Source organism: Leiobunum rupestre, chromosome 8 (assembly GCF_980474605.1).
Source record: "Leiobunum rupestre chromosome 8, qqLeiRupe1.1.hap1, whole genome shotgun sequence".
NCBI classification, from domain to species: Eukaryota; Metazoa; Arthropoda; class Arachnida; order Opiliones; family Sclerosomatidae; genus Leiobunum; species Leiobunum rupestre.
In genome coordinates, this window is record NC_143391.1 from 27,984,983 (window position 1) to 28,007,676 (window position 22,694).

General features: G+C 37.8%; 4 protein-coding genes across 7 annotated transcripts; 3 read left to right on the forward strand and 1 right to left on the reverse strand.

The window, feature by feature from the left end:
• The first annotated feature begins 7,299 nt into the window (after window positions 1-7,299).
• On the forward strand, window positions 7,300-10,412 carry LOC149932988 (uncharacterized). The gene is made up of 3 exons (XM_090157218.1): window positions 7,300-9,586; window positions 9,692-10,036; window positions 10,111-10,412. The coding sequence occupies exons 1-3, from the start codon at window positions 7,300-7,302 to the stop codon at window positions 10,410-10,412; spliced, it is 2,934 nt and encodes a 977-aa protein (XP_090013344.1).
• Window positions 10,413-10,911: 499 nt separating this feature from the next.
• On the reverse strand, window positions 10,912-20,967 carry LOC149932989 (uncharacterized). 4 transcript variants are annotated; one of them, XM_090155617.1, is made up of 13 exons: window positions 20,796-20,967; window positions 16,257-16,334; window positions 16,053-16,184; window positions 15,558-15,817; window positions 15,372-15,485; window positions 15,047-15,154; window positions 14,916-14,982; window positions 14,613-14,851; window positions 14,479-14,553; window positions 11,850-12,002; window positions 11,637-11,770; window positions 11,438-11,522; window positions 10,912-11,129 (listed from the first exon to the last, which is right to left on the reverse strand). In XM_090155617.1, exons 2-13 carry the CDS (start codon window positions 16,321-16,323, stop codon window positions 10,992-10,994), a joined length of 1,572 nt encoding a protein of 523 aa, XP_090011743.1. In that variant the 5' UTR covers window positions 16,324-16,334; window positions 20,796-20,967; the 3' UTR covers window positions 10,912-10,991. The 4 variants fall into 4 exon arrangements, with proteins under 4 accessions (XP_090011743.1, XP_090011739.1, XP_090011740.1 ...); XM_090155613.1 differs by having other exon boundaries at window positions 15,540-15,817; window positions 20,796-20,966; XM_090155614.1 differs by lacking the exon at window positions 20,796-20,967 and adding an exon at window positions 17,927-18,063 and having other exon boundaries at window positions 15,540-15,817.
• Amun (protein amun) lies at window positions 17,614-20,226 on the forward strand. The gene is made up of 5 exons (XM_090155618.1): window positions 17,614-17,897; window positions 18,508-18,601; window positions 18,882-19,041; window positions 19,113-19,268; window positions 19,337-20,226. The coding sequence occupies exons 1-5, from the start codon at window positions 17,740-17,742 to the stop codon at window positions 19,708-19,710; spliced, it is 942 nt and encodes a 313-aa protein (XP_090011744.1). The 5' UTR covers window positions 17,614-17,739; the 3' UTR covers window positions 19,711-20,226.
• A 97-nt stretch (window positions 20,968-21,064) lies between the features above and the next one.
• Window positions 21,065-22,135, forward strand: Cby (beta catenin antagonist chibby). Its single transcript, XM_090156310.1, has 3 exons — window positions 21,065-21,452; window positions 21,795-21,901; window positions 21,990-22,135. The coding sequence occupies exons 1-3, from the start codon at window positions 21,272-21,274 to the stop codon at window positions 22,065-22,067; spliced, it is 366 nt and encodes a 121-aa protein (XP_090012436.1). The 5' UTR covers window positions 21,065-21,271; the 3' UTR covers window positions 22,068-22,135.
• The last annotated feature ends 559 nt before the right edge of the window (window positions 22,136-22,694 follow it).

The window sequence follows — 22,694 nt, forward strand, 5'->3', positions numbered from 1 at the left end:
ATAAAATAAAAACAAGGCGTTTATTGGAAAACGAAAGAAAGTAAACCATTAATACCCTCTACACTCCTATCCCCTTTCGCAAACCGTACCCACTAGCCGCCATTATACGCGGTACGCGGTAAGAGAGTAAAAGTCATTTTGGACTGTAGTTAAAGGACTCTGCGCCCGAGGATGATAAGATAGAGAGGAATTTCATTAGCACTTGGCTATAGCTTAACAACCCTAAGTTAATAACAAACAATATTACCGGTGCAATGAGCAAAATACAACAGCGTTTTTTCCCTCTTCGGCCCCCTCTCGGTGAAAGAGGGAACCTCCCCAAGATTCTAAAACGGGCCTGACCTTTCACCATTTACCGAGAGAGAAAAACAAGTTCGGAGGGTAGGCAAAATCGGAGTGGCGCCGAGAGCGAAACTGCCGCCATCTATATGAGCTTAGATAAATATTTTTCAACCATATTATTCGAGCTATTCAAAAGCGGAATCTTCAGGGATTATGCCTACTAAGAATAAACGGTCTGTTTACTTTTTTAAAATATATATCATTTATATATATATATATATATATATATACAGGGGGGTTTTAACTAGAAAACGATATAGCGCTAATAACTCAAAATGTGTTTTGGATACGAATTTGATATTTTAAGTGTGTATAAAGCGTGTCGGGGGTCATTTAATAATGAAAATTTCAATGACTTTGAACCATTTCTTCAAGGTCATTCAAAATGTATCTCGAGAACCATAAAAAATAGACACTTGGTTCCAATTAGAAAAGTGTTCCCCATCAAAATTTATGTTAAAATGGCTGAAGCCCGACGTGTGACCAATCGGAACCTGAAATTTTTTATACCAAACACAAGAAGGTCGTAAAGGGAATAATGATAATGACTAACTAGTTTTAATGAGGAAATTTGAAATTTGCAAATTAGAATGACCTTGAACCATTGGTTCAAGGTCATTAAAAATTTATCTCGAGAACCATTAGGGGTAGGGGAATGGTTCCCATTAGACAAATGCGCGCCAACGTTAAATTATGAAATTCTTAGACATCACAGGTTTTTTAATTTAATTTTTACGCTTTATACACCCTTAAAATTTCAAATTCGTATCTAAAACCCATTTTGAGATATTAGCTCTGTATCGTTTCTTAGTTAACACCCTGTATATAGATATATCCAACCTCTGCGAAATAACGAATAAATATCAAACGTACATCCTAAAAGAGTCGGTGTTCTTTATCCAAAAATACAAGATAACCAACCCCCCCCCCTCGTATCGGAGTGAATAAGGTAAAGTCTGCGTTCCGTCGAGCGTGGAATCCCCGTGGAAGAAAAAAGGGGACGTTTCATGCAAATAGGAACTATTTGGGAAATTCTGGGCAAACACGAGTCGGGCATTGATTCCGCGCAAAAGTCCCCGGCCAAGACACGAAAGATGAAAGGGAACTCGGCATTCCCTCGTTATTTGCCAGCGTCAGCTTAACCTCGCACCGAGACACTATTAAGCCACCCATTTCGAACTTCGCTACGGAGTTAGCTTCTCGCCTAAGTAAATCTCTTTTCGGAAATTACAAGCTAAGTGAATAGCGCGGAGGGAATGGTTGCTAATCGGTAAGGCAGTCGGGATTGGTTGACGAGAGATTCTATTTCCGTGGTGTCTCTTTTCGCAGATTTGCCCCCTGTCCGTCGACGGTAATTCGTCTTTCTCCGTGTTTGTTCAGGGCCGATTGAAGGGGGGGGATGGGGCCACACGTGGACGCCGACCCCGCGCGCCTATCCGAGGGAACCTCCAGTTTCAACGTCGACCAAGCGCGGTCTTATCGAGGTACAAACATTGCTCGAAGTAATTAGTTTAAAAGGCTAAACTGCAAACAGAGATTAACTCGAGAATCGTAAAAACTAAAGATTTAACTTCGGTTGAAAGTGGGAGGGGGGGGCAGGAAAAACACTAAAAATGTTTCAATTAAACAAACTTTGTTTTAAAATAATACGATCAAATTAAATGGTATAGTTTAGTGACAGTATGCCAACGGCGTAAAGTTCGGAGGCTCCGATTTCGGTCGGTCGATTTTCAATTTTTAATAAAAAGCGAGTCGAAATAAATCTATTTCCTGATTCTCAGTAAACCCTCCGAATAAATTCTTAATATACAATCCGCGTCTGCGAAAGCAATTTAACTCGCCGGGAAAATTCAATTCGTAGACTCAAATTACTATCGAAAGTTTCTAGTTGGTTCGAACGAAGCCTTAAGGGGAAATAGTACCTAACTGAGCTTCGATTCTTAGACATTAGATGGCGAACGAAAGAAATAAATTAAAGAGTACGAGACCTTACTAAATAAATTATATCTAATTAATGAGCAAGTCCAAAATGTACAAAATTATTTGTAAGCGCTAGAGGAGATTTTGATTTATGTCGGAAAATTTATTTTGAAAGGGAAAAGTTTGACTTAAAATAGAGAAGACTAATTTTTGAGATACGCTTCCACCTTTCGATATATAAAGTTGAAGAACGAAACCGAGAAATTCCTAGAGCGTTATTATCATCACGAAGACGCGAACCTTAAAATTCTGAGGAAATCAGGCGAGCTTAACTGGCAACCGTATTCCTATAGGAGACCTTTGAAAATATTCCTCGAGCAATTTTAGACAAAGTTCGCGATCCGTAAGACACGCTCTAACTACTAATTAACGTTTCGGAAACTTTGGTTCAAATGATCGAAGAACTGCTAACAAATAACCAACTGCGAGTACGGCTTGGAAAAAATGTCGTAGGAAATCTGGAAAAGTTCTCCGAGTTCGTATCGCTGAGAGTCGCGAAGAATGTGGAACTTTTCACGGAATGGTGCTCTTTTAAAATTTGAAGCAATTAAGGGGGAAGCCACGGGCTAATTTCTCCTCGTTTTGCTAAAATGCCTCGAGTAGGCGGCCGGAAAGAGCGAAAATTGCCCCAAAGCTTATGACAAACGAATGAAGCATCGCGGAGGGGACCTTAAGCGGAGGGGGCCGCTTTTATTACGGGGGCAACGTTTCCTTCATTTGGGGATAATGAGGAGCCGCGAATCCGGGGATAAAGGATTGTAGTCTGGCCGGGAAGTCGGCCGCGAGAGGGCGGGCCTACGCCCCATAACCGTCACTATGGCAACCCGGGCACGCATACCTAATCGAGTTCGCCGACTAACTCCCGGATTTCAGCCTCCCAAATCTTTTTTGTCATCTAGGCTACTAAAGCTACAATCTGACATTTAAAAGACAATCAACGGCTACCTTCGCCTTCGCGACCAAGTGAGAACTTCGAAAGTCGGAGCCCCGAACGCGGAGTCCAAATATTCCGTCGTAACCCCGGCCAATGCCCGCCATCCAGGAACGATAAGACAAAATGTTGAAACTCTTCTTTCCATAACTCGGTCGCTTTCGACAACGCTTCGATAAATCGAAATAAGCGAGGATACGATTCGGTACAGGGAGTTTCCGATTGAGCAGCCTAATCAATTGTACGCGAAAGGCCCTGTACGGAAGGGCGTTTGCGGTTTTGGAAATCCGCACCAGACTCTCTATCCGAAATCAGCGGCTTATTCGGCTTTGATACTGGATACCTTCGTCGCTTCTCCCCCTTCGCCGCGTTCTTTATTATTTGCCGCCAAGATTTCCGCGTTAATCACTTTCGACCGCCGAAATTGAAGGATGCTGCGGAAATAGGCAAATTCGTGACCATTTTAAGCCTCTCGGATATAATACGAAAGCGTAGCCTTAAGCCTAGTTCCCACTTTACGAAATATTTCGAAGAATTAATTTTTCGTAGGGCTGTGCAAAGTATTCGTCATTATTCGATTTAAAAAATTATTTGGTCATTTTTAGACTAAACTATTCGCACAGACAAATCGAATTCTAGTTTTTAAAATTCTAGAATACCAAATAGTGAACTTTGAAAAACCGACTATTCTATTTAAAAAAAATTGATTTTTGTCGATTTTAATCCGAATTTATCAAATTATTTGGTATTTGCATCAAATTTCTACCGCCAGAGGGCACTAAGTTAGTAAACAAAAAAAAACTTTGCGTTCTTTTCTGCGCGATTTTTTTAATCACTAGGGGGTAGGTTCTCATTTGGCGCGAATATTTAAAAACGCTACGCCTAATATCGCTAGAATTTCAATAAAATAAATTTAATTTTACTTAATATCTTATTGGTTTATACAATATATGATAAATATTTCTTCAAAAATCAAAGACGTTTTTGGATTAGAGATATATTTCTAAAAAGACACGAACAGGGCTATTTCAAGAACCTTATTCAAGAAATGAACGAGAAAGTTTTTCAAGTGAGTAATTTGACAGATTAAGAAATTAAAATTTGATTTGCTTTGTAAGTTCTTTCGAATGCGTCCAGAACAATACGACATATTACTAAATCCAATGAGAAATAGGATTGAGAAGAAAAATACCAGATTTCGAAATTTACAGCGCGAAAACTGCTTTTTTCGCCAAGTGGGAACGAGGCTTAAATAGGCTAAGAAAGATTTCGAACTTTCATATTCCAAAATCTGTTCGGAAACAATTTCTACCGCGTTTACAAGCAACCTCTGAAGAATAGTCTAAAAGGTGGGGTCAAAGCCCGTTTTGACAAAGGACCAATTTGGCCGACGAAAACAATATGCCATGTAGATTTAGGACGCGAACAAACCCGGACAGGATAAATTCGCTTTCAATGCGTAAACTAAGTCGTTTCAACTCACCACTATGTTTCCCGTTCTCCAAATACATTGATATACATTATATAAATACAGAAGTAACGTAATAGCCATAAGTATGATACTTCCTATTGTCCCAGCGAACGTTTTTTCGACACCGACACTCAGAATTCAGAATAATTTTATCTTCCTCAGTAGTATAATATTAGAGAGGTCAGTAGTATAATATTAGAGAGGTTAAGCCAGCGCCAGATAATGGCTCGAAAATATGTAGAGAAAAATTGTAGAAGGTGCGTGTGATATTAGAAATATTAGTTTGACATAATTCCATAAATGGCGCGACCTGTTCTACAAAAGACGAAAAGCTTTCGATGTCAGCCACAGTGGCGTGGCCAGAAATTCGTCCAGTGGGGGGGTCGAAGCACGTGAATATTAAGAGGGGGGTCGAGAAGGGGGTGGAAATTTAGTACCGTCAAAGGTAGGCCCAAGGGGGGGGTCTGGACCCGGAAACCCCCCCTTGTCTACGCCACTGATAAGCCAGTTCGAAGTTAGGAACGGGCAGTGCAAGGTTCTTAGAAAAATCTCTTGACTGCCTCCCCCCTCTTTATATGTCCAATATACCTATTTCATTTGTGATAAAACTTAGTTTCTATTTTTTTTAACTGTAGGTAATCTAAACAGATTATTATACAGGGCAGGCTGTACGTCAACAATCCTACAAGTTCCCCCTACTCATTTTCGGGTACTGGCTTAATCTTGGAGGAATAACGTCTACGTTATTCCTCCAAGGCTTAACCTGTCTACTAACAGACGTCTCTTTCAAAAAGCTATAATAATTTTTCGGCGGATAAATGCCCATTGGATCCCGATAAGAGATGGCGCCACCGGTATCGCCAGCTAGTAGCGCGAGTTTCAAAACTGGTGGAGGACGACGCAAAAACCAACTAGTTTGCATTTGATATTTTGACAATTTATTTAATTTGTAAAATTGTTCAAATATGCCGGGATCGTTTTATTCAACCAGAAATTGTTCCGCAAATAAAAAATTTATATTTTTCCAAGTTTTTAAAGGATAAAGATTGCTGAATACGCGTTTTTATTATTAGGACCAAAAGCACTTTTTTCCTAAACATTTTTGTTCCCATTTTGTGGCTGGAAAATGTAAAATACGACAAACTTATAAGTAAATCAACAGAAAACGTACATGTTAAGCATAGAATTGACTCTATTCATTTAACCAATGAATTTTTTATGAAACTTAAAACTAAAAATAGGCTAACAACATATTCAGCTGTGCTAACAATATTTGACGTTAATGAAGGTAAAAAACACTTCCAGGAGCACTTAAAATTGCTTCTTAATATTTACTGGAAATTAATAAATACAAAATATAGTTATATATCAGGGTATCTAATACACAATCGATCTTTAAGTCAGTGTGTCAGAATTTATAGCCCGGTGGACCTAGAAACAGAGACCATACCACCGGAGGTCTATCATCATAGTGCCCTAGGCCAAAGTCCACAGGTGACAAAACCAGCATGGGTAGTAGTACCCTACTACTGATGGTCGCACCGTCGACGCAATTTCTTTTAAATTTGAGTTATTTCAGTTCCTTTATTTTGACTAACATTATTGCTTAAACTGGTATTAGAATTCTTTTGGTGGGTTGAACTTTTTCGCAGTAGGTGTACTATTCCGCCTGTGTACAGGAGATTACTACCAACTCGAAATTTTCAAAATCGGCGTTTACTAAGTTTTGCCATGAAACAGCCGAAATAAACCTTGATTGCGCAATAATCAGTTTCCTAATTGTCATACTTATTTATATTTTGTTACTTATGATACTTATGAATTAATTGAAAAGTATAAAAAAAAATAAAACAGGAAAGTACCACGGCCAGAATAACGCGAGTAATTTATAACTCGAAAAAGCTTTTTGCGTGTCAGAATTGATCAATGTTGGAAAAAATCGGGATATTTCTGTCAATAACATAAGGCCAAAACCGTGGATTTAATTGGATTAAACTGGCTTTTTTTGTTTAACCCAGTTTTTTTTAACCAAATTTGTCTTTTAGAAAGTATTAGCGCCTAGCTTTTGTTTATTATGGAAAAACGGAGAGCCATGTCGCAACTATCTCGGTAAAAAATAATAAAAGAAAATTCTTATCTCGACTTACGATAAAAAATCAAAGGCGCTAATAATTCTTTGTATATAAGCTCCAGATAAATTACGATTATGGCCATTTCTAACTTTTCAACCTGTTCAATGTAATTAGTGTAAATAAATTCACTTTGTTTTAATCTCAACCCAAGAGTTCTCGCTTTAATGCTGCTTGCCACTTATTTCGTGATAAAATCTACTCATTTTTGGTGCCGAAACCCGGGAACACGTGAATACGTTTGATTGAAGATATTCCGGAATAAGTGATTTCTAGCAGTTACATAGGATGGCTACGCAATGGGATCGATTGCAGCAGCGACAACAGGGAATTCGACTTCAAGCGGAGCAAGCGATAAGCAACATTGACGCAGCCATGAAGAACGTACTCCTAGACTTGGACGAATTGGAAGGCAATGCTAGCATTTTAGGGAAGATGGGAACCCTATGGGAAGTGACCAGATTGAAGATCTTACACCTTTGAACGAATTGGCGCAATACCATTTAGATACTTTAGCCTTTTTAAGCAAGTTCGAAAACGCTAAGGTCCGAGCGTCGAGACAAATCAGACAAGAAGATACGATGAAGGTGAACGTTGCCAGCCGTGATAAGCAAATCAACTTACCAATTCTGAAAATCGACAAGTACGATGGTAATCCTGAGCGGTGGCAAGACTTCTGGGGGTCCTTCTCGTCAGCCGTTCACGACGTGGACGAAACGGTAATCTCGAAAAACAACAAGTTAAATTACTTAAAGAGTCTTCTGGAAGGAAAAGCGGCGAGAGCTATTTATGGATTGGGGCTCAGCACGGCGAACTACGATTCAACAATAACGATTCTTAAGGACCGATTTGGATGCTCGAAATCGATTATCAACGACCACTACAACAGACTGCTGGACCTTCATCCAGTAAGAAGAATATCGGACCTATCAGGGTTGCGAAGATTTTACGACGAAGTCGAGATTCACGTGAGAAGTCTTCAATCATTGGGGCAAGATTCGGCAACGTACGGCGCACTGTTGTTTCGTATCATGATGAGAAATCTCCCTCCAGAACTTCGAGTTGATTTCAGCAGAAATACTGGTAACGGTTTTCCTGATGTTGAAGAGCTCCTGAAATTCCTGCGGAAAGAAGTTGAATGCCGGGAAAGAGATCACACAATTTGCCCGACGGTTGATTACGAAGCTGAAAGATCACGTAAACCACAATTCTCAAATACTAGGAAGAAGTCAGACAGGTCCATCAAAGATTTACCATCAGCTGCAACGTTAACAGTATATGGCAATGAAAGGAAAAAAGGGTGCTGTTTCTGCGGGCAGTACGACCACAAACCAGAAGAGTGCTCCCGTTTTACTGTTGAAGAACGTCGAAGGTCATTAAGGAGACAAGGAAGATGTTACGTCTGCCTGGAAAAGAGACATCTCGCTCGGAACTGTCTCAAGAAGAAAGAATGCCCGAAATGTAAGCAGTATCATCACGTATCTGTTTGCGAAGTCGATAGCGAGAATAAAAAATTCCGGGACAACGAGAATGAAGCTCACCAAGAAGTTCGTCCAGCGACAGATTCAGTACAACTACCCTTTGTCACAAGTCAGTTGGGGAAAGTCTTTCTACAAACAGCGACAGCGAAGATAGCAACGTCTACCGAGGTAGTTTCTGGCCCGACCTATCTAGTACGATGTATTCTGGATAGTGGAAGTACAAGAACATACATCCGTGAAGACATTGTTGAGAAGCTCAAATTGAAGGCCATCGGGATGGAGACGTTATCGGTCCACAAATTCGGAACCGAAGGCCAAGTCAACAATGTGAAGAAAGTAAAATTTGTCTTGGAAAACGTAAGAGATGGCGAGCGTCAAGCTACTATCGAAGCGTTAGTGGTACCCTCGATTTGCACCGCATCAATTTCCGTACCGACGGTGTCGCTTGCAGAATTACGACAAAGAAGTCTGGAGTTAGCTGATGTCGGCGGGAGATTAACGTCAGGTGAAGAAGCTGGAATGGGAGTCCTGATCGGAGCGGACTGGTATTATACGATGGCCACCACGAAGATGGAAAGACTCTCAGAAGGACTGGCGGCCGTTGAAACAATTCTGGGTTGGACCATCCATGGCAAATCGACTATTTCCGAACTTACACCGAAGGTAAATCAAGAAACGTCTTTACTAATTTCTGCAGAAGATCCTCTTACCACCCAGGTTCGATCTTTCTGGGAGTTGGATTCTATCGGAATCAAGGAGAATTCAACATCAGAAGAACTAGCGACGTCACACATCATACGAAAGTTCGAGGACACGGTAACCTCCACCTCAGACCGTTACGAAGTCCAGTTTCCATGGAAAACTGATCACGGAAACCTTGAAGACAATTTCACCGTGGCGAAACGAAGAACGTTAAACTTATTTAAGAGATTTCGTGGTAACCCGATTCTATTTCAAGATTATAGAGAAATCCTAAAAGAACAATTGGCCCAAAGGAATCATTCAACCCGTAGAAAATCCACAAGAAGATACCGTGGGTCCGATATATTATATACCTCATCGAGAAGTAATCCGATCCACCAGCCAAACAACGAGAGTTCGAATAGTTTTCGACGCCTCTTCCTCGGGACCCAACTTGAACCCAGAGTTGTTCGACTTGCTGGTGACCTTCAGAAAAAACCGAATTGCTTTCTCCGCGGATATCGAACGTGCTTTCCTCCAAATATCTTTGTCACCATTGGACCGAAGCGCGGTACGTTTTCTATGGAGTTTTAATATTCAAGAACAATCAAATTTCCAAGTATACGAAATCACTCGCGTTCCGTTCGGAGTTACGTCGAGTCCATTTCTTCTATAGCAGCAACCGTGCGTTATCATGTTGAGCAGAACGAAGAATCATATCCTCGAGCCGCTGAAGCGATAAAGAACGGAGTTTACTTTTCCTTATCCGTGGAAACCAAAGAACTGTTCGGTAAAGCCAACATGAATTTACGAAAGTGGAGATCCAATTCCAGAGAGCTTCGAGAACGCTGGGGAGAAGGCGACATGGACAATCATACATTCCACCTAGAAGAGCATCAAGATCGGGAATGTAAAATATTGGGTTTAACCTGGAACCCAGAAGATGATTGTTTTGTTTTTGATACCCATGAGCTAATGAACTTTCTTGCCGACAATGTTAATACTAAACGATTTGTCTTAAGTCAATATCACGAATTTTTTATCCTTTGGGGCTGATCGCTCCATTTACTATTCGTGGGAAGTTTCTTTTCCAAGAGCTGTGGAACGTTCGAGACGAAAATGGAAATACGATGGGATGGGACCAACCTCTGCCCGAAGATATTTCCAAGAAGTTCGCAAACTGGTGTAAAGACCTACCGAATCTGGAGAAAATAAGAGTCCCAAGATACTATCATGTCACAGGAACTGAAGAAGTAAAAATCATCGAGCGCACGCTAGTGGCCTTTTGCGACGCCAGCGAAAAGGGCTATGCCACAGCGGTCTATCTTCGATCAGTTACTTCCGATGGAAAATTGAAGTTAATCTGGTCGCAGCCAAAAGTCGTGTCGCACCTTTAAAGAAACTTTTTCAGATTTTTCCTTATCATTTTTGTAGAATAAATTAATGTTTTAAGACAAAATATTTAATATTTTATATATCTTTCCAAAAATTATTGGCCTGATATTTTGGGATCAATTTCAAATTCCGACATTTGAGTCATTTTTACGAACCCTGCGCGCGACTCGCGCATGCGCGTAGGGGAGGAAATAAAAAGAGGGCGGCAATTATTAAAGCGCCTATTTCATTTCTTCAGTTAATAATCATTAATAAGAAAAAATGTAATTATAATATAATCATTCCCGCTCCAATTTGCAGATCAGCGTTCCGTTCTAATTATTTTTAAGTAGGAGTCTGTCGGTCACAAGTTTATTTTCAAGGCTGCTCCTTATAGGCTTATACCACAACCCCAAAAAAACCCTCATAAATAACCAGATTTCTCTGAAGTTCTAAATTATTGACTTTAATAGTTCCAACGCACTTGGCGCCATCTGTGTATAGCGGAAAGAACCACTCAACTTTTAAAAGTTAATTTTTTTTATATACATACAGAATTTTTTCAAAATTCTAATAATTATTATAAACGATTAATTAAAACGCTACTTCCAAGACTGTCGGAGTCTCTCAGCATCAGTTTCCCTAAAATGAAAATCATCCCTCCTTTCCAAATCGTCTTGAATTTGCTCTACCTCTTTTTCAATTTTCAACCTCGTTTCCCTTTTAAAATCCTCCAGAGCCTTCGTAAACAATAAAGACGATTAATATAATTTCGACGTATTATAATGACAAAAGAAAGCACTGTGCAAAGCATTATTAGCTTTATATCGAAATATTTAAACAAGCCCTAGTTTGTGCCAAATGACACAACTGGAAACTAAACTAAACACCAGAAGACAATCGTTTACTCTGAATACTTTGAGAGCTTTCGAAGTAAAGTGAAATTTTCTACAAACTTATTTTATGATATTTGAGTACAAATCACAAATCGACAAGAGTTTGAGTAAAAAACAACTCTTCTGGGGGAAAAATATGAAAGAGAACTCACTCTTTGCTGACTTTTCACACGAACATTGAAAGATTCCTTTTTACTATCAATTCCTTCTTTCAATAAAGTCATTTGCGTCTCGTAACTATGAATTTAAAATTAAGAAAAACGTACAACAAAATATCAAAACCTCTATCAGAGGGGTTCACTATGTTAATTTACTTAAGTCCCTAAAAATTCAAATATATTTCAAGGATACAAATTTGTCATGGCATTGGCATCGCGTCTACATTTCACCACTTGCTCCTCTTCCACCTCCCTCATTTCTTTATTAAGACGATTTAGGTCCTCTTTCTGAAGATCCAAGCGCTCTTTCAGTACACTTTTCAAAAGCTAAAACAGAATTTAAGATATTTAAAATCAAAGTTCTATAAATAAAACGGAGCTAGACTTATAAATGTCAGTATCTCACCATTTCCTCTTTGTTAGACTTTACAGACATACGCTTACGGTGCCCCAAGGTATAGTTTTTGTAATATTTATTCATTCTGGCTTTTCTTAAGTCATAATCTTTTAATACAGATTGAATCCTTATTCTGTTTAACTTGACTTGTTTAGCTTCTGCCTTTCAATAAACATTAATTTTAATACTTTAGCACTTTGGTTATATTAGAAAATAAGTTAAGTATATAATTCTAATAAAAATAAATTAATATTATAAATATTGTAATTTAAGTGAATTAAAATAAGTACCAACTATAAAGTTTAATGCTAAAAGTATACAAACATTCAAATATAACCGCATTTTTGGGTGGGGAAGAGTATTGTCTGCTAAACATTGCAGTGCTGCCAAATAAGCGATCGTTTTGGCCAAGTTCAGTTCAGGTAAATGTTGTTTATTTTTTGGCTAGAGATAAAACAGCAAAGTGTGTTTGGTCAACGAAATAGGGGCCTGAGGGATAAACGTTTGAGCACTTGGAAAAATGATAACCTTCAAAAAGCACTACTGTAGCATTCCTGGGAAGCGATAGTAGCCACGTCTTATACATTGAGAAACGCGTCGTCTTTTACTTATAACGTGTCCCTCTTGTTTACTGTTTTTTTCCTCAGCTCTATAATGCTTACCCAGCTCTCCCACTAAAGAGAGTTAATGAATTCGTTCATATGCTTGACTGCACTATCTCAAGAACAAGTTGGGTAGTCATAGCGAATTTATGTAAAGGCCTATTCTGCCACCAAATATATTTTAAAATACTTCTTTCCATAAAATTTCCCCCTATTGGCTTCCCCCCTTGCCGTACGTTGCTGCCAAACATTTGACAACAACTTTGGCAGTATAATGAAAAACCAGTCACTGTAGCACAAATCCATATTTGACTTTGAAGGGAGATTATGGAAACGTCTATTGTAATATTGTTAGCTAAAAGTCTCGTTGTGGCGCTGCAGTACTGATTTTTGAACGGCCTCAATTTGGGTGTTATTCTGCTGGTGGCTCATAATATCATTGACCAAACCCGCCCATGAGTTCTATCTTTATATAGTTGTTTCTCCTAACCTGAAAGCAAAAACACCCTAACCAGAGTTAAGTGGTTTAACAATCCGCGGTCATTACTGCCAACACAAAAGGGGGAAAGAAAATCGCCACAAGTATGTGCTTAAACAGGGTTGCCACAATACTCTCAGATTCAAATTCCGTTTTCACTGATTATTTTAAGATATTTTCAATGACTTTTTAAGGCCAAAATTAGACAGTTTTCAACTATAACATTTATCAGAATTTAATCAACTTAAAAAGTTATTTCAACGTTAAAAAACCTTTCAAGTATCTAAATAATAAAAGCAGGATTTTCCATAGATCTAGAATAAAAATACCTAAAAAAAAAGTGTCAAGATTAAACTGAGTTCCCTAACTTTTTATAAATTCTAATAATTTCTTGGCCTTTCCCTGACTTTTTAGCCCAATTTTTTAATTTCCTGACGTGTGACAACCCTGTCAAATAACATCGGAAGACGTCAGTTTTAAGGAACCAATAAGATACCAAGCTGATTTAATTTTTTTTAATTGGAAGGAGTTTACTCTTTGAGCATAAGGGAGATTGGGAGCAGCTCTAAAAATTGTGTCGTCCCTAGTATAAATAATTACATTCTTGAGTACAATTTTTTGAAACTCCCGCCAAAGAATTTAGTGGTTTTGGGCTTTCAGGTGAGGTAACCGAGGTTCTGAGCTTTCTAAAACATTTTTTACAAACTTTAAATTAAATCCCAAAAACAAATATAGCACAATGCATAGATTTTCTGCTATTACCAGTAGTATATCCCGCAAAAAAATCCTCCTAATCCCATAAAAGTGAAACATGAACCATTGTAGAGATTAATTATTCCCATGGCAGGAACATACACCACATCACAATTGAAAATTTAGAATAGATCTCGGAGTAACAATACAAAATGGAAAAATTAAACTGCATAGGAAACCATATTTTCCCAATGAAATAGTTTTAGAAAATCACTATATAATGTAATTAAACTCTACATTTTTTTTCTACCAAACCAAAAACAGTGGGAGCCGGCCTAGGTACATCTTTTAAGCAAATAATAATAGCTGTATTGGGAGACCAGGGTTGCCACAAAATTTTCAGATTCAAATTCCCTGACTATTCCCTGACCATTTTAACAGATTTTCCCTCACTTATTAAGGCCAAAATTTTTCTTTTATATTTAACTTTTATCAGAAGTTAATAAATTTGGATGAAGTTATATTTCACTAAAAAGGTTATTGCAATGTTGAAAAAATTAGCCAAACTTGCAAGGAAATAAATGATAATCGTGGAATTTGTCATAGATCTAGAGTTAAATTACCTTCAAAAAGTGCAAAGATAAAATTTAATTCCCTGACTTTTTACCAATTCTTAAAATTCCCTGACTTTTTAGGCCCATTTTAAAACTCCCTGACTTTTCCCTGAAGTGTGGCAACCCTGGAGATGAATACTTCTCTCTAATACATTTTACATACTTCTGCTAGTAATAAATAATTTTCTACAAAGCTACCACACAAATAACACCACGGAATTTAAACAAACTGATAAAATATGAATACATACTACTTTTCGCTCTTTATCCGCATCTTTTTTGGCCATATCCAAAAGTTTACGTTGTTTTAACACGGCATCTTCATGCTAAAAATATAATTATAAAAATTTAAAACTAAACAAATAAGAAGTCAGTGTTTTTTTACTTCTTTATGAGCTTTTCTCTTCTTATTTTCAAGATCATAAATATTATTGCTCATAAATTTAAGGTGATCAACACACTGCTTTCTCATAATGTTTCTGGTTTCTTTTGATAACTCAATTCCTGGTAATGCAGCGTTGATTTCAGATATAAATCCACGAGATATTGGCTGAGATTCTTCTTTGAGAACATTTTTCTTGCGTATTATTGGTGTATTGCCTTTTAAGCACCTAGGGATTAAAACTGTTTGGTTGTCATTTAGTAACAAACCCTGATAAGAATTTACAATGAAAATAAATTAAACTACCTGATCTTCTAATAGGCGTAACTGTTCTCCTTGTTACTGGTTTAAAAACTTCTTTGTACAGTTTATCCTAATAAAAAGCCCAAAATAAATAAATTGTGAATTGCAATAACTATTACGCCAAAACATTTTACCAATGGTTTAGAATTTTGATCATCTACTGATGATAGATCATCATCTTCACTTTTTAAATGAATTATTCGTTGAACTGATTCAGGTTTAGAATTTTCAGAACTTTGACTCTACAATTTAATAAAAATAAAACAATTTTCAAGATCATTTTCATAACGGTTTTCCATGGCAAAAATTCAAAAGGACCCTCATATTAGTATCATTTAGCTTCTAAACAACGATTTTAACCTTGACACAGAGTATAGTAGGAAACAGATATATATATATATATATATATATATATATATATATATATATATAATTAAAATTACAAAAGTAATTAATTACCACTACAGTTTTTGATGAAATTTTATCACTGGACGTATTTTCAGATGATGACTGACTAACATAACTTGAGCTAATAGAGGAACTTGACGGTTTGTAACTTTTCTCTGCTGCATTCTACATGAAAATTTGTCAATAATTTGAAAATTGAAATTTGAAGATATCACATACTTTATCAATTTTTCGTACGGAATGTTTTGAAGGGATGGAAGAAATACTGGAATTGGTGAAAAATGAATCTACAGAATTTTTGCTTTTCTGTTCAGTAACTGCGAGGTAGCCTCTAAAAATCCTCAAAAGGTTGTATACAGCCGCATGGTTTCGGTCTACAATATCTTCTCCAGTGATGTGAGAGAGTGGAATACTCAAGATATCCAATGATAAGGTGTCAATGATGGATTGCGCATTATGAATATCCTCCTCTTTGCTAGTTGGATTATTAACTGCATCTAAAATTAAAAACTAATTAAAATAAAAAAATTTAAATGAGTTTATTCAGGTGGTTCAATCAATAACAGGAAGGGCTGGAAAGAGGGGATAAAATAGGTTTTATACCATTATACCTTCCCATCATATTTAATTTGGCAAGGGAAGGGAATATTCCTGGTCCCCCTCCCTCCTTATTAAGGTAATTGGATATGACCTTATATTTCTATCATTTGTGAAGAACTTTTAAATATTTACCAGGAACTTGATAACCAAATATATTTTGAAAAAGATGAGAAAAGAAACTAGTGTTCAGGCTTTTGAGAGATCTAATTCTAGGACACTCCAGTTGCCTTTTTATAATTAATTCGTTGACTAGTTGAACCACATCTGAAATAAATAATGAAGAATGTATTATTCCATTTGAAAAATTCGTAAAAACGTTAAAAATAAATTGTTTACAATTTTCAGAGGGTGCTTTATGGTACGAAATGAATGAGTTAAATATATTATCAGAGTTCTCTTCCATGTAGAAACGGTCTAAAATGATATTAAAAGAAATGGAAATAAAGCTTGATTCTATATCAAGTCTAATAATAAAATTTAATTAAATATTTTAACTATAAAAACATGATAGATCTAATATTTACTAGATAAATCTTTAGCATAAATGGGCAATTATGGGGTGAATAAACAACAAATGGATAAAAAACAAAATTCAATTATTTTTATCATCGAAAATGAGCAATTAGCTACGAGCCATTGTTCTTTGAAGCGTTTCTGAATAAAATACGCCTTAGTAAGCGAGCGAGCGAGTGTTTTTTCCTCTTGCCGGGTTTCGTAGAAATAATTTAATACATGGTGCTATGGATTTTTCTTTATTTTTATTAAAAATATATATCCCCCTTTTAAATATTCAGTAAGAAAACGCTCGTTTCGGATAAAATGTATATTGTCGCGTAAAATGTAAAGCTTCTTTGGAGCGTTAATTAAGTCGAACGCGGTTTTTAAAACAAGTTACGCGCCTAAGTTTTCAAACAAAAACACCATAAGGTTTTCTTTATCTATTCTCTCTCTTCGGCTCTTTTTCGGTGGCCTACATGTAGCTGTAGCAAACACACGCACGCAGCGAGTCGGCAGCCAGCGCTGGCTTTACGATACGATGAGTGTGCACAGCTTCGTGAAACGGCCCACTACCTCCAGAACCAGATTTTATATTTTCCTTTCAAAGCCCCGCAGAATACCGGATGCTGGCCCCCATCACGACGCCCCCCTCCCCGGCTCGGTTAAGTTCCAAGCGCCGAAGACTTCAACTCGAGTGAAGGCTGGCTAGCTGACGCTGGCGCAATGTACGCGACTAGCAGGGCCGCCAGCGTACAGCCGCGGTACGTGAGCCTATTATACTTGTGGCTAGAATACAAGAATAGATATGTGTGTCGGCGCACCTAGATCGACCGGCAGATACTAGAACTAGGCATACACTTTCGAGCTAAAGGGAAGGGGATTTTCGCGAGCAAAAATAATTTCTGTTACTAAGGCTGGGGAAAACTTATTTCGTTTCACGTTTCTGTTTTATTTTATCATTAATTGGCGTGGAAAGACGATATTCGGGGGTTTTTATAAAGCCAAAAATCTAAAGCGAATGCGAAAAAAGTCCTCTTTTCCTGTTTCGCGCTACATTAATCGAACTTTTTCCCCGCTGGGACTTTTACGCCCGTCATGTTTTTTTCCTCGGAAAAACATAGACGCTGCAAAGGCTTCCCAGAGTTTCGTCGAACGAAAAGCCTGTTTTTGCGGCCCTTATACCCGAATCCCCGCCCCATTCAACGGTCGATGTTAGCCGTGCCCACCGCCATCTAGCGAGAAGCGTACCCGACTGGCGAAACGTTTCATTGTCCTCTCCGCCGGCTGACGGGGCTCTCGCGTACGTGTTAAGTCCCCAACTATGGCTGATTCCGGCGACTCTAGTTTGGCTTTTTTCACCAAAGCGGCACCGAATCAGTGGAGTTACGTTTTGTCGCTCTACAAAGACGTTTTAAGTCTTAAAGCGGCCCTTCGAACCAAAAAGGGAGGTCCGGACGAACTAATTAGGCTCGATACTTGGTAAGTTACAAAAATCGAAAAGCTTCTACCCAAGGCCGTTCACCGTCGCTTTGTTCGCCCAGAGCCGCTGGTGGTTCCTTGCCGACCGTCGGCGAAAACGGTGGCAGCGCGACTGGGGTGAAAACATGCAGAAAAGACGGTCAAGTTTTGAACCTTTGGCGGGGGATATTAATTGAAAGTTCGCATCACGTGGTAATCAATAAGTGTCCTAGAGGCCACGTGTGGAGTGGGGCGGTCGATCTTTGTAGGCGTTCGGCACTTTCGAATCTACGGAACTCTCACCTCCCCCCCCTCCTCCGTTGTTTTTTTAAAGTCTCGAGTGGGTGAGGGAGGGAAGATGGGGAAAACTGCCGAAAAACATAGCTAATGATAATATTTTAACGAATTAAAATTGTTTCTGCAACGAGTAAATTTTGATAGGTTCTGGTATAACACACCCGTTATCTTAATCGTAATAATAATAAAACCGCATCCCACCCTCCGCCGATTCGCTCCTTTCAGCACAAAGATATACTAGACCTTTGTCGCGATGAGACGGCTATCCCTCAATGAAAGATTATTTTTCAATTTAATTATAAAGCTTTAGTCTGATATTTAACTCATTTCGCAGGTATCAAGAACAATTACCAAAACTTATTCGGGCAAGGAAAGATCCTCAACTGACTCATGAAGAATTAGTCCAAATCATGAAATGGAAACTTATGGTAGGAGCGACCTTCTCCAGAACATCCCAAAAGAGAACAGTTTTTCAGAAAAATTGACCATTTCCCTTCAATGGTCAAATTTCGGGGTGCAGCCTTAGCACTAATATAAAAAATGACCACCGTGAAACCAGAATAGCAACGAAGCAAACTTTCAGGGGCATATTTAAAAAAGCCCCAGTTAGTTCAGTCTTTAATTTTACGACGGCATTCTTTTTTGATGTTCTGAGAGTGACAGAATGTTGGGCGCATTGACACTAAATTTTTATATTACTAATTTTAGCGAGGAAAATTCCGCCCGCGATTGATTGATTTAGTGAAAATCAACACTGAAACGGCTGTGAAAAACATAACCAAAAAAGCCTTCAGAAAAATTCCAAATCTTTCCAGCGCTATCTCAGCTTTAACCACTTTAAAGGGAATAGGTCCAGCAACTGCATCCGGTATATTTTTTGAAGACACTTTAAACTATTGTCTTAATTTTAACACTAAATGCGTGGTCATATTGTTATAGCTGTACTAGCTGCTGGTTTTCCTGAACACGCTCCATATATGGCTGATGAAAGTATGTTAGGAACTCCAGGAATTGAAGCTATAGATTACACGATAGTGGAATACCTGAATTATGCGGAACAGATACAAGCTTGTAGCAAAAAACTCCAAAAACTTGGTGATTTATACTTAGTCACTTACAATGTAAATTTTTTCTATACTATAATTTAACAAATTTTGCTTTAGATTCAGAAACTAAATGGACACCCCACAAAGTGGAACTGACCCTGTGGACCCATTACCTCGCTCGCGATATGAAGCCAGCCTTATTGGACAATATGCCAGCACCGGTTATTAAAGAAACCCCTGAATCAGATTCAGATAATAGCCACGATGCGCCCCAATTGTCAGCTACCCCCAATGGTAACAGCGAAGGTCACAATGAAGAAAGTAACGGTGCTGGACCAAAAACTAAAATTTTAAATGACGAAGCTGAATCGAGCAGTTCGTCAGATAAAATTGAAGCCAGTGACGAATCAAGTCAAGATAGCGCTAAAGTTGTGGACAATAACAACAGCAAAGATTTACAAGAACCTCCAACCAAAAAATTATGCGTTTAACGCGCCCGGTATTTGCTATTAACAAGGTCATTATCCAAATTGTTTTTTGTTTCATCACCCATAATCTATTGTTCATTTTTTTGGAAAACCAATGTAATATTATTACCCCTTTTTGTCCAAAAGTGAAATGCACACTTGGTAGCACTTAATTTTTTTAGTAGTAAACAAGGGCCCAAATCATGTTTTTATATAAAAGAGGGCCCATATAGGTTTAATCATAGTTTAATCTTCTATTTGTCTCATAATAGTATTGCTATGGAGTATCGGTTCTTAATGCATATGCCGTCATTAGTGGGTTTCTATCTCAGGGATGCTTTTTTTCGGGAATAGTAAAGTATTTCCGAGTTAAAATAGCGGGTTTGTTTAAGTGGTTAAGCAACAGTATGGCTGATATTTGTACTCGATAAATGAGCAAGAATTTGAAGAAAAACATGTTGCTAACTATTGTGCGTTTCACAATTCAATAGGAAAGAAACATTTGTCTCTAAGGTGTAACAAGTTTTAAATATTTACTTTTTTGTATAATTTGTAAAATGATTTTTTGGAATTAAAATTACTTAAAAGGTAAAAGAAATTTGTTTAATTCGCATGGCACTAACTTTAAAAACTTGTTAAGAAAAACACAAAATAGCTATTTATGCATTTTGCTTTCATTCCTAAGCATTACCTTCATGCACATAGCAATCTAATGGATTGAAAGATCCTTCCATAATAAATTAATAATTGTTCAATTCATAATTTTATAAAAGTCCTTTATGGAGACAAAATATTATGGACCTGATTACCAAAGCCATGTCATAGCAGAAACACTTTAAGGTAAGTATTTTAAAAAGATGAATTTTTTTAACAAGTATAATTATACAAGACTAATAAAAAAAGTTGGAGGTAAGCCTAGGTGAAAAGTATAACACGTCACCGTCACGCCTTGGCAAGTTGGCCATGAGCGCTTTTTATCACATTGATTATCAAAGAATAAAGCGGCGTAAGACCAAGGCTTAGAATTACAATTAAATTATACAGTTGACAAAATCGAAGTATTGAGTTATAAAGGGTGATTTAAATGTAACAAAAAACGACTAACTTACGATTTATTTCGACTATTTTACGTGAAACTTCGTCATCCTCAACGGAATAATTTTTAATTAACGGGGGAAAAATTTATTTAAGCGCTTCGTTAATCCGCTATCCGCAACGGATCTTCGAGAAAACTACTCAAAAAACATAGGAAGATAAAAAATCTTTAGTGGTCAACGCGTGGGGGCCGCTAGGTGGCCTCGAGGATGCAAATTTAAAAATAAACCGTCGCTTTGACGCTAGATTACGCCTTCGCGATCATTTGAGAAACCTGATTGGAGGAGATAGGAATGGGTAGACGCGTTTGTTTTGGCATTATAGTATACAGACGACTATGGTTTTGGCTTAGACCCGGAGGGTGAATGATTTATCCCGTGAAAATGAATCCCTTCTCCACGTCATACATTAGTTTCTATGGAATTAGTATTTCCACGCATGTTCAAGAAATTTAGACTACAAGACTAGCGACTAATTAAACGCGTTTAAAATGCCTTTATTTTCTAATAAATTTTCACTGAAAAAAACTCCTCAGAGAAAAATATCATCTCAATCTACGGTCAGAAGAGAGTTGGAAGGAAATGTGGAAGAGCTCGGTATTGAATATGGAGATATTAAACTGCACCTCGGCGATCAAGAATGTAATTTTGCGGATGGGCAATGGATTTTTGGTAAGCATTGAAGCAACGAAGGGTACCCTACGTCCTTTCAGACGCTCTTTTCTACGCGCTCGAAGCTAAGGCGGAGAGATTCCCAGTATAATATCTCATAGGAAAAAACGTAGTTGGAAAGCCCGACTGAAAGGAACCATGAGCAATGTAAGCGTGCTATTCTCGTAATCTCGTTTGCCGTTCGATCGAAACTTCGCATTTTTCTCGCTAGAGGGCGCATACTGTGGACTTCGTATCCGTGTAGGCGGAATTCGTTTTAGAGGAAATCTATATAAAATCTCCCCCCTCCCTCATCCTTCTCAATAAAGACGGGTAATTTTTTTAACTTTTTTATCGCGTCAGCTGGCACTCGCTCTCACAAGGATTTAACTAAATTGAGGAAACAGAATGAGCAACTTTCCGAAGAAAATAATATTCTAAAGATGAAAGTTGAATTGTTATTGGATATGGTTAGTTACTAAATAGATCCGCATCTTCTACGTTTGAGCAAATGGCACCCGCATCCTATTAATTTAACTCTTGGATATTGTTTTCAAGTTAGCAGAAACCACCGCCGAGTTTCACCAAAAGGAGGCGGAACTTGAAGAAAGCCAAAAGAAGTCGCAAAGAAAATAAATTGGAGCGAAATATAATAAAAAATCAAAATGTACATAAAGCAATTAAAAATATTTTGTAAAATTTCATCTAAATATCTGATTTAAGATAATCGTCTGTTTTATGTATCTGTTTCTTCAGAAGTTCGATTGGCGTCAGAAATTTATAATGAAATCCCTCCCTTGGGGTGGGGGAGGTATATTTAAAACTGCCTATTGCGCACATGTTAAACACTTTTTAGTTTTACTGCAAACTGCTGCAAAGAATACGGAATAAAATATGAAGTATTCTCTGTAGCTTTTAAATGGGTGCGAATTTCTCAGCAAATAGCGGATGTTTATTCCGAATCTAAATTTAACTGTAGGCGAAAATTATTCGCTTACACCGTCATCTTTTATTTTACCGTTAACGTCGGTGTATTTGGGATGTTTGGTGGATACTTTTCGCTGGTTCTGGGATTTGGGAGTAGGTTAAGAAGAGTTACCATATGACGTCACTTTACTTCGATTCTGTGGTGGCTAATAACTCGAGTCGGCGAAAAATGTTTTTCCCAAAATGGCTGCCTGTGACCATTTTACTAGGTAAATTCTAGATAAGCAGATAATTTTATCGGTTTACTCTCTTTACTCCTGCTTTTGAGGATGAGTA

Bases quoted from the DNA above. Each gene is read 5' to 3' on its own strand.
- LOC149932988 (XM_090157218.1), top strand. From the start codon at position 7,300: ATGGGAAGTGACCAGATTGAAGATCTTACACCTTTGAACGAATTGGCG. The intron at 9,587-9,691 runs GTACGTTTTCTA...TTTCTTCTATAG, and splicing joins CACCATTGGACCGAAGCGCG to CAGCAACCGTGCGTTATCAT. The intron at 10,037-10,110 runs GTCAATATCACG...TTCTTTTCCAAG, and splicing joins TACTAAACGATTTGTCTTAA to AGCTGTGGAACGTTCGAGAC.
- LOC149932989 (XM_090155613.1), bottom strand. From the start codon at position 16,323: ATGGAAGAGAACTCTGATAATATATTTAACTCATTCATTTCGTACCAT. The intron at 16,185-16,256 runs GTAAACAATTTA...TATTTATTTCAG, and splicing joins TAAAGCACCCTCTGAAAATT to ATGTGGTTCAACTAGTCAAC. The intron at 11,130-11,437 runs GTGAGTTCTCTT...TTGTTTACGAAG, and splicing joins GTGTGAAAAGTCAGCAAAGA to GCTCTGGAGGATTTTAAAAG.
- Amun (XM_090155618.1), top strand. From the start codon at position 17,740: ATGGCTGATTCCGGCGACTCTAGTTTGGCTTTTTTCACCAAAGCGGCA. The intron at 19,042-19,112 runs GTATATTTTTTG...ATATTGTTATAG, and splicing joins AGGTCCAGCAACTGCATCCG to CTGTACTAGCTGCTGGTTTT. The intron at 19,269-19,336 runs GTGATTTATACT...ATTTTGCTTTAG, and splicing joins CAAAAAACTCCAAAAACTTG to ATTCAGAAACTAAATGGACA.
- Cby (XM_090156310.1), top strand. From the start codon at position 21,272: ATGCCTTTATTTTCTAATAAATTTTCACTGAAAAAAACTCCTCAGAGA. The intron at 21,453-21,794 runs GTAAGCATTGAA...TTATCGCGTCAG, and splicing joins GGATGGGCAATGGATTTTTG to CTGGCACTCGCTCTCACAAG. The intron at 21,902-21,989 runs GTTAGTTACTAA...ATTGTTTTCAAG, and splicing joins TTGAATTGTTATTGGATATG to TTAGCAGAAACCACCGCCGA.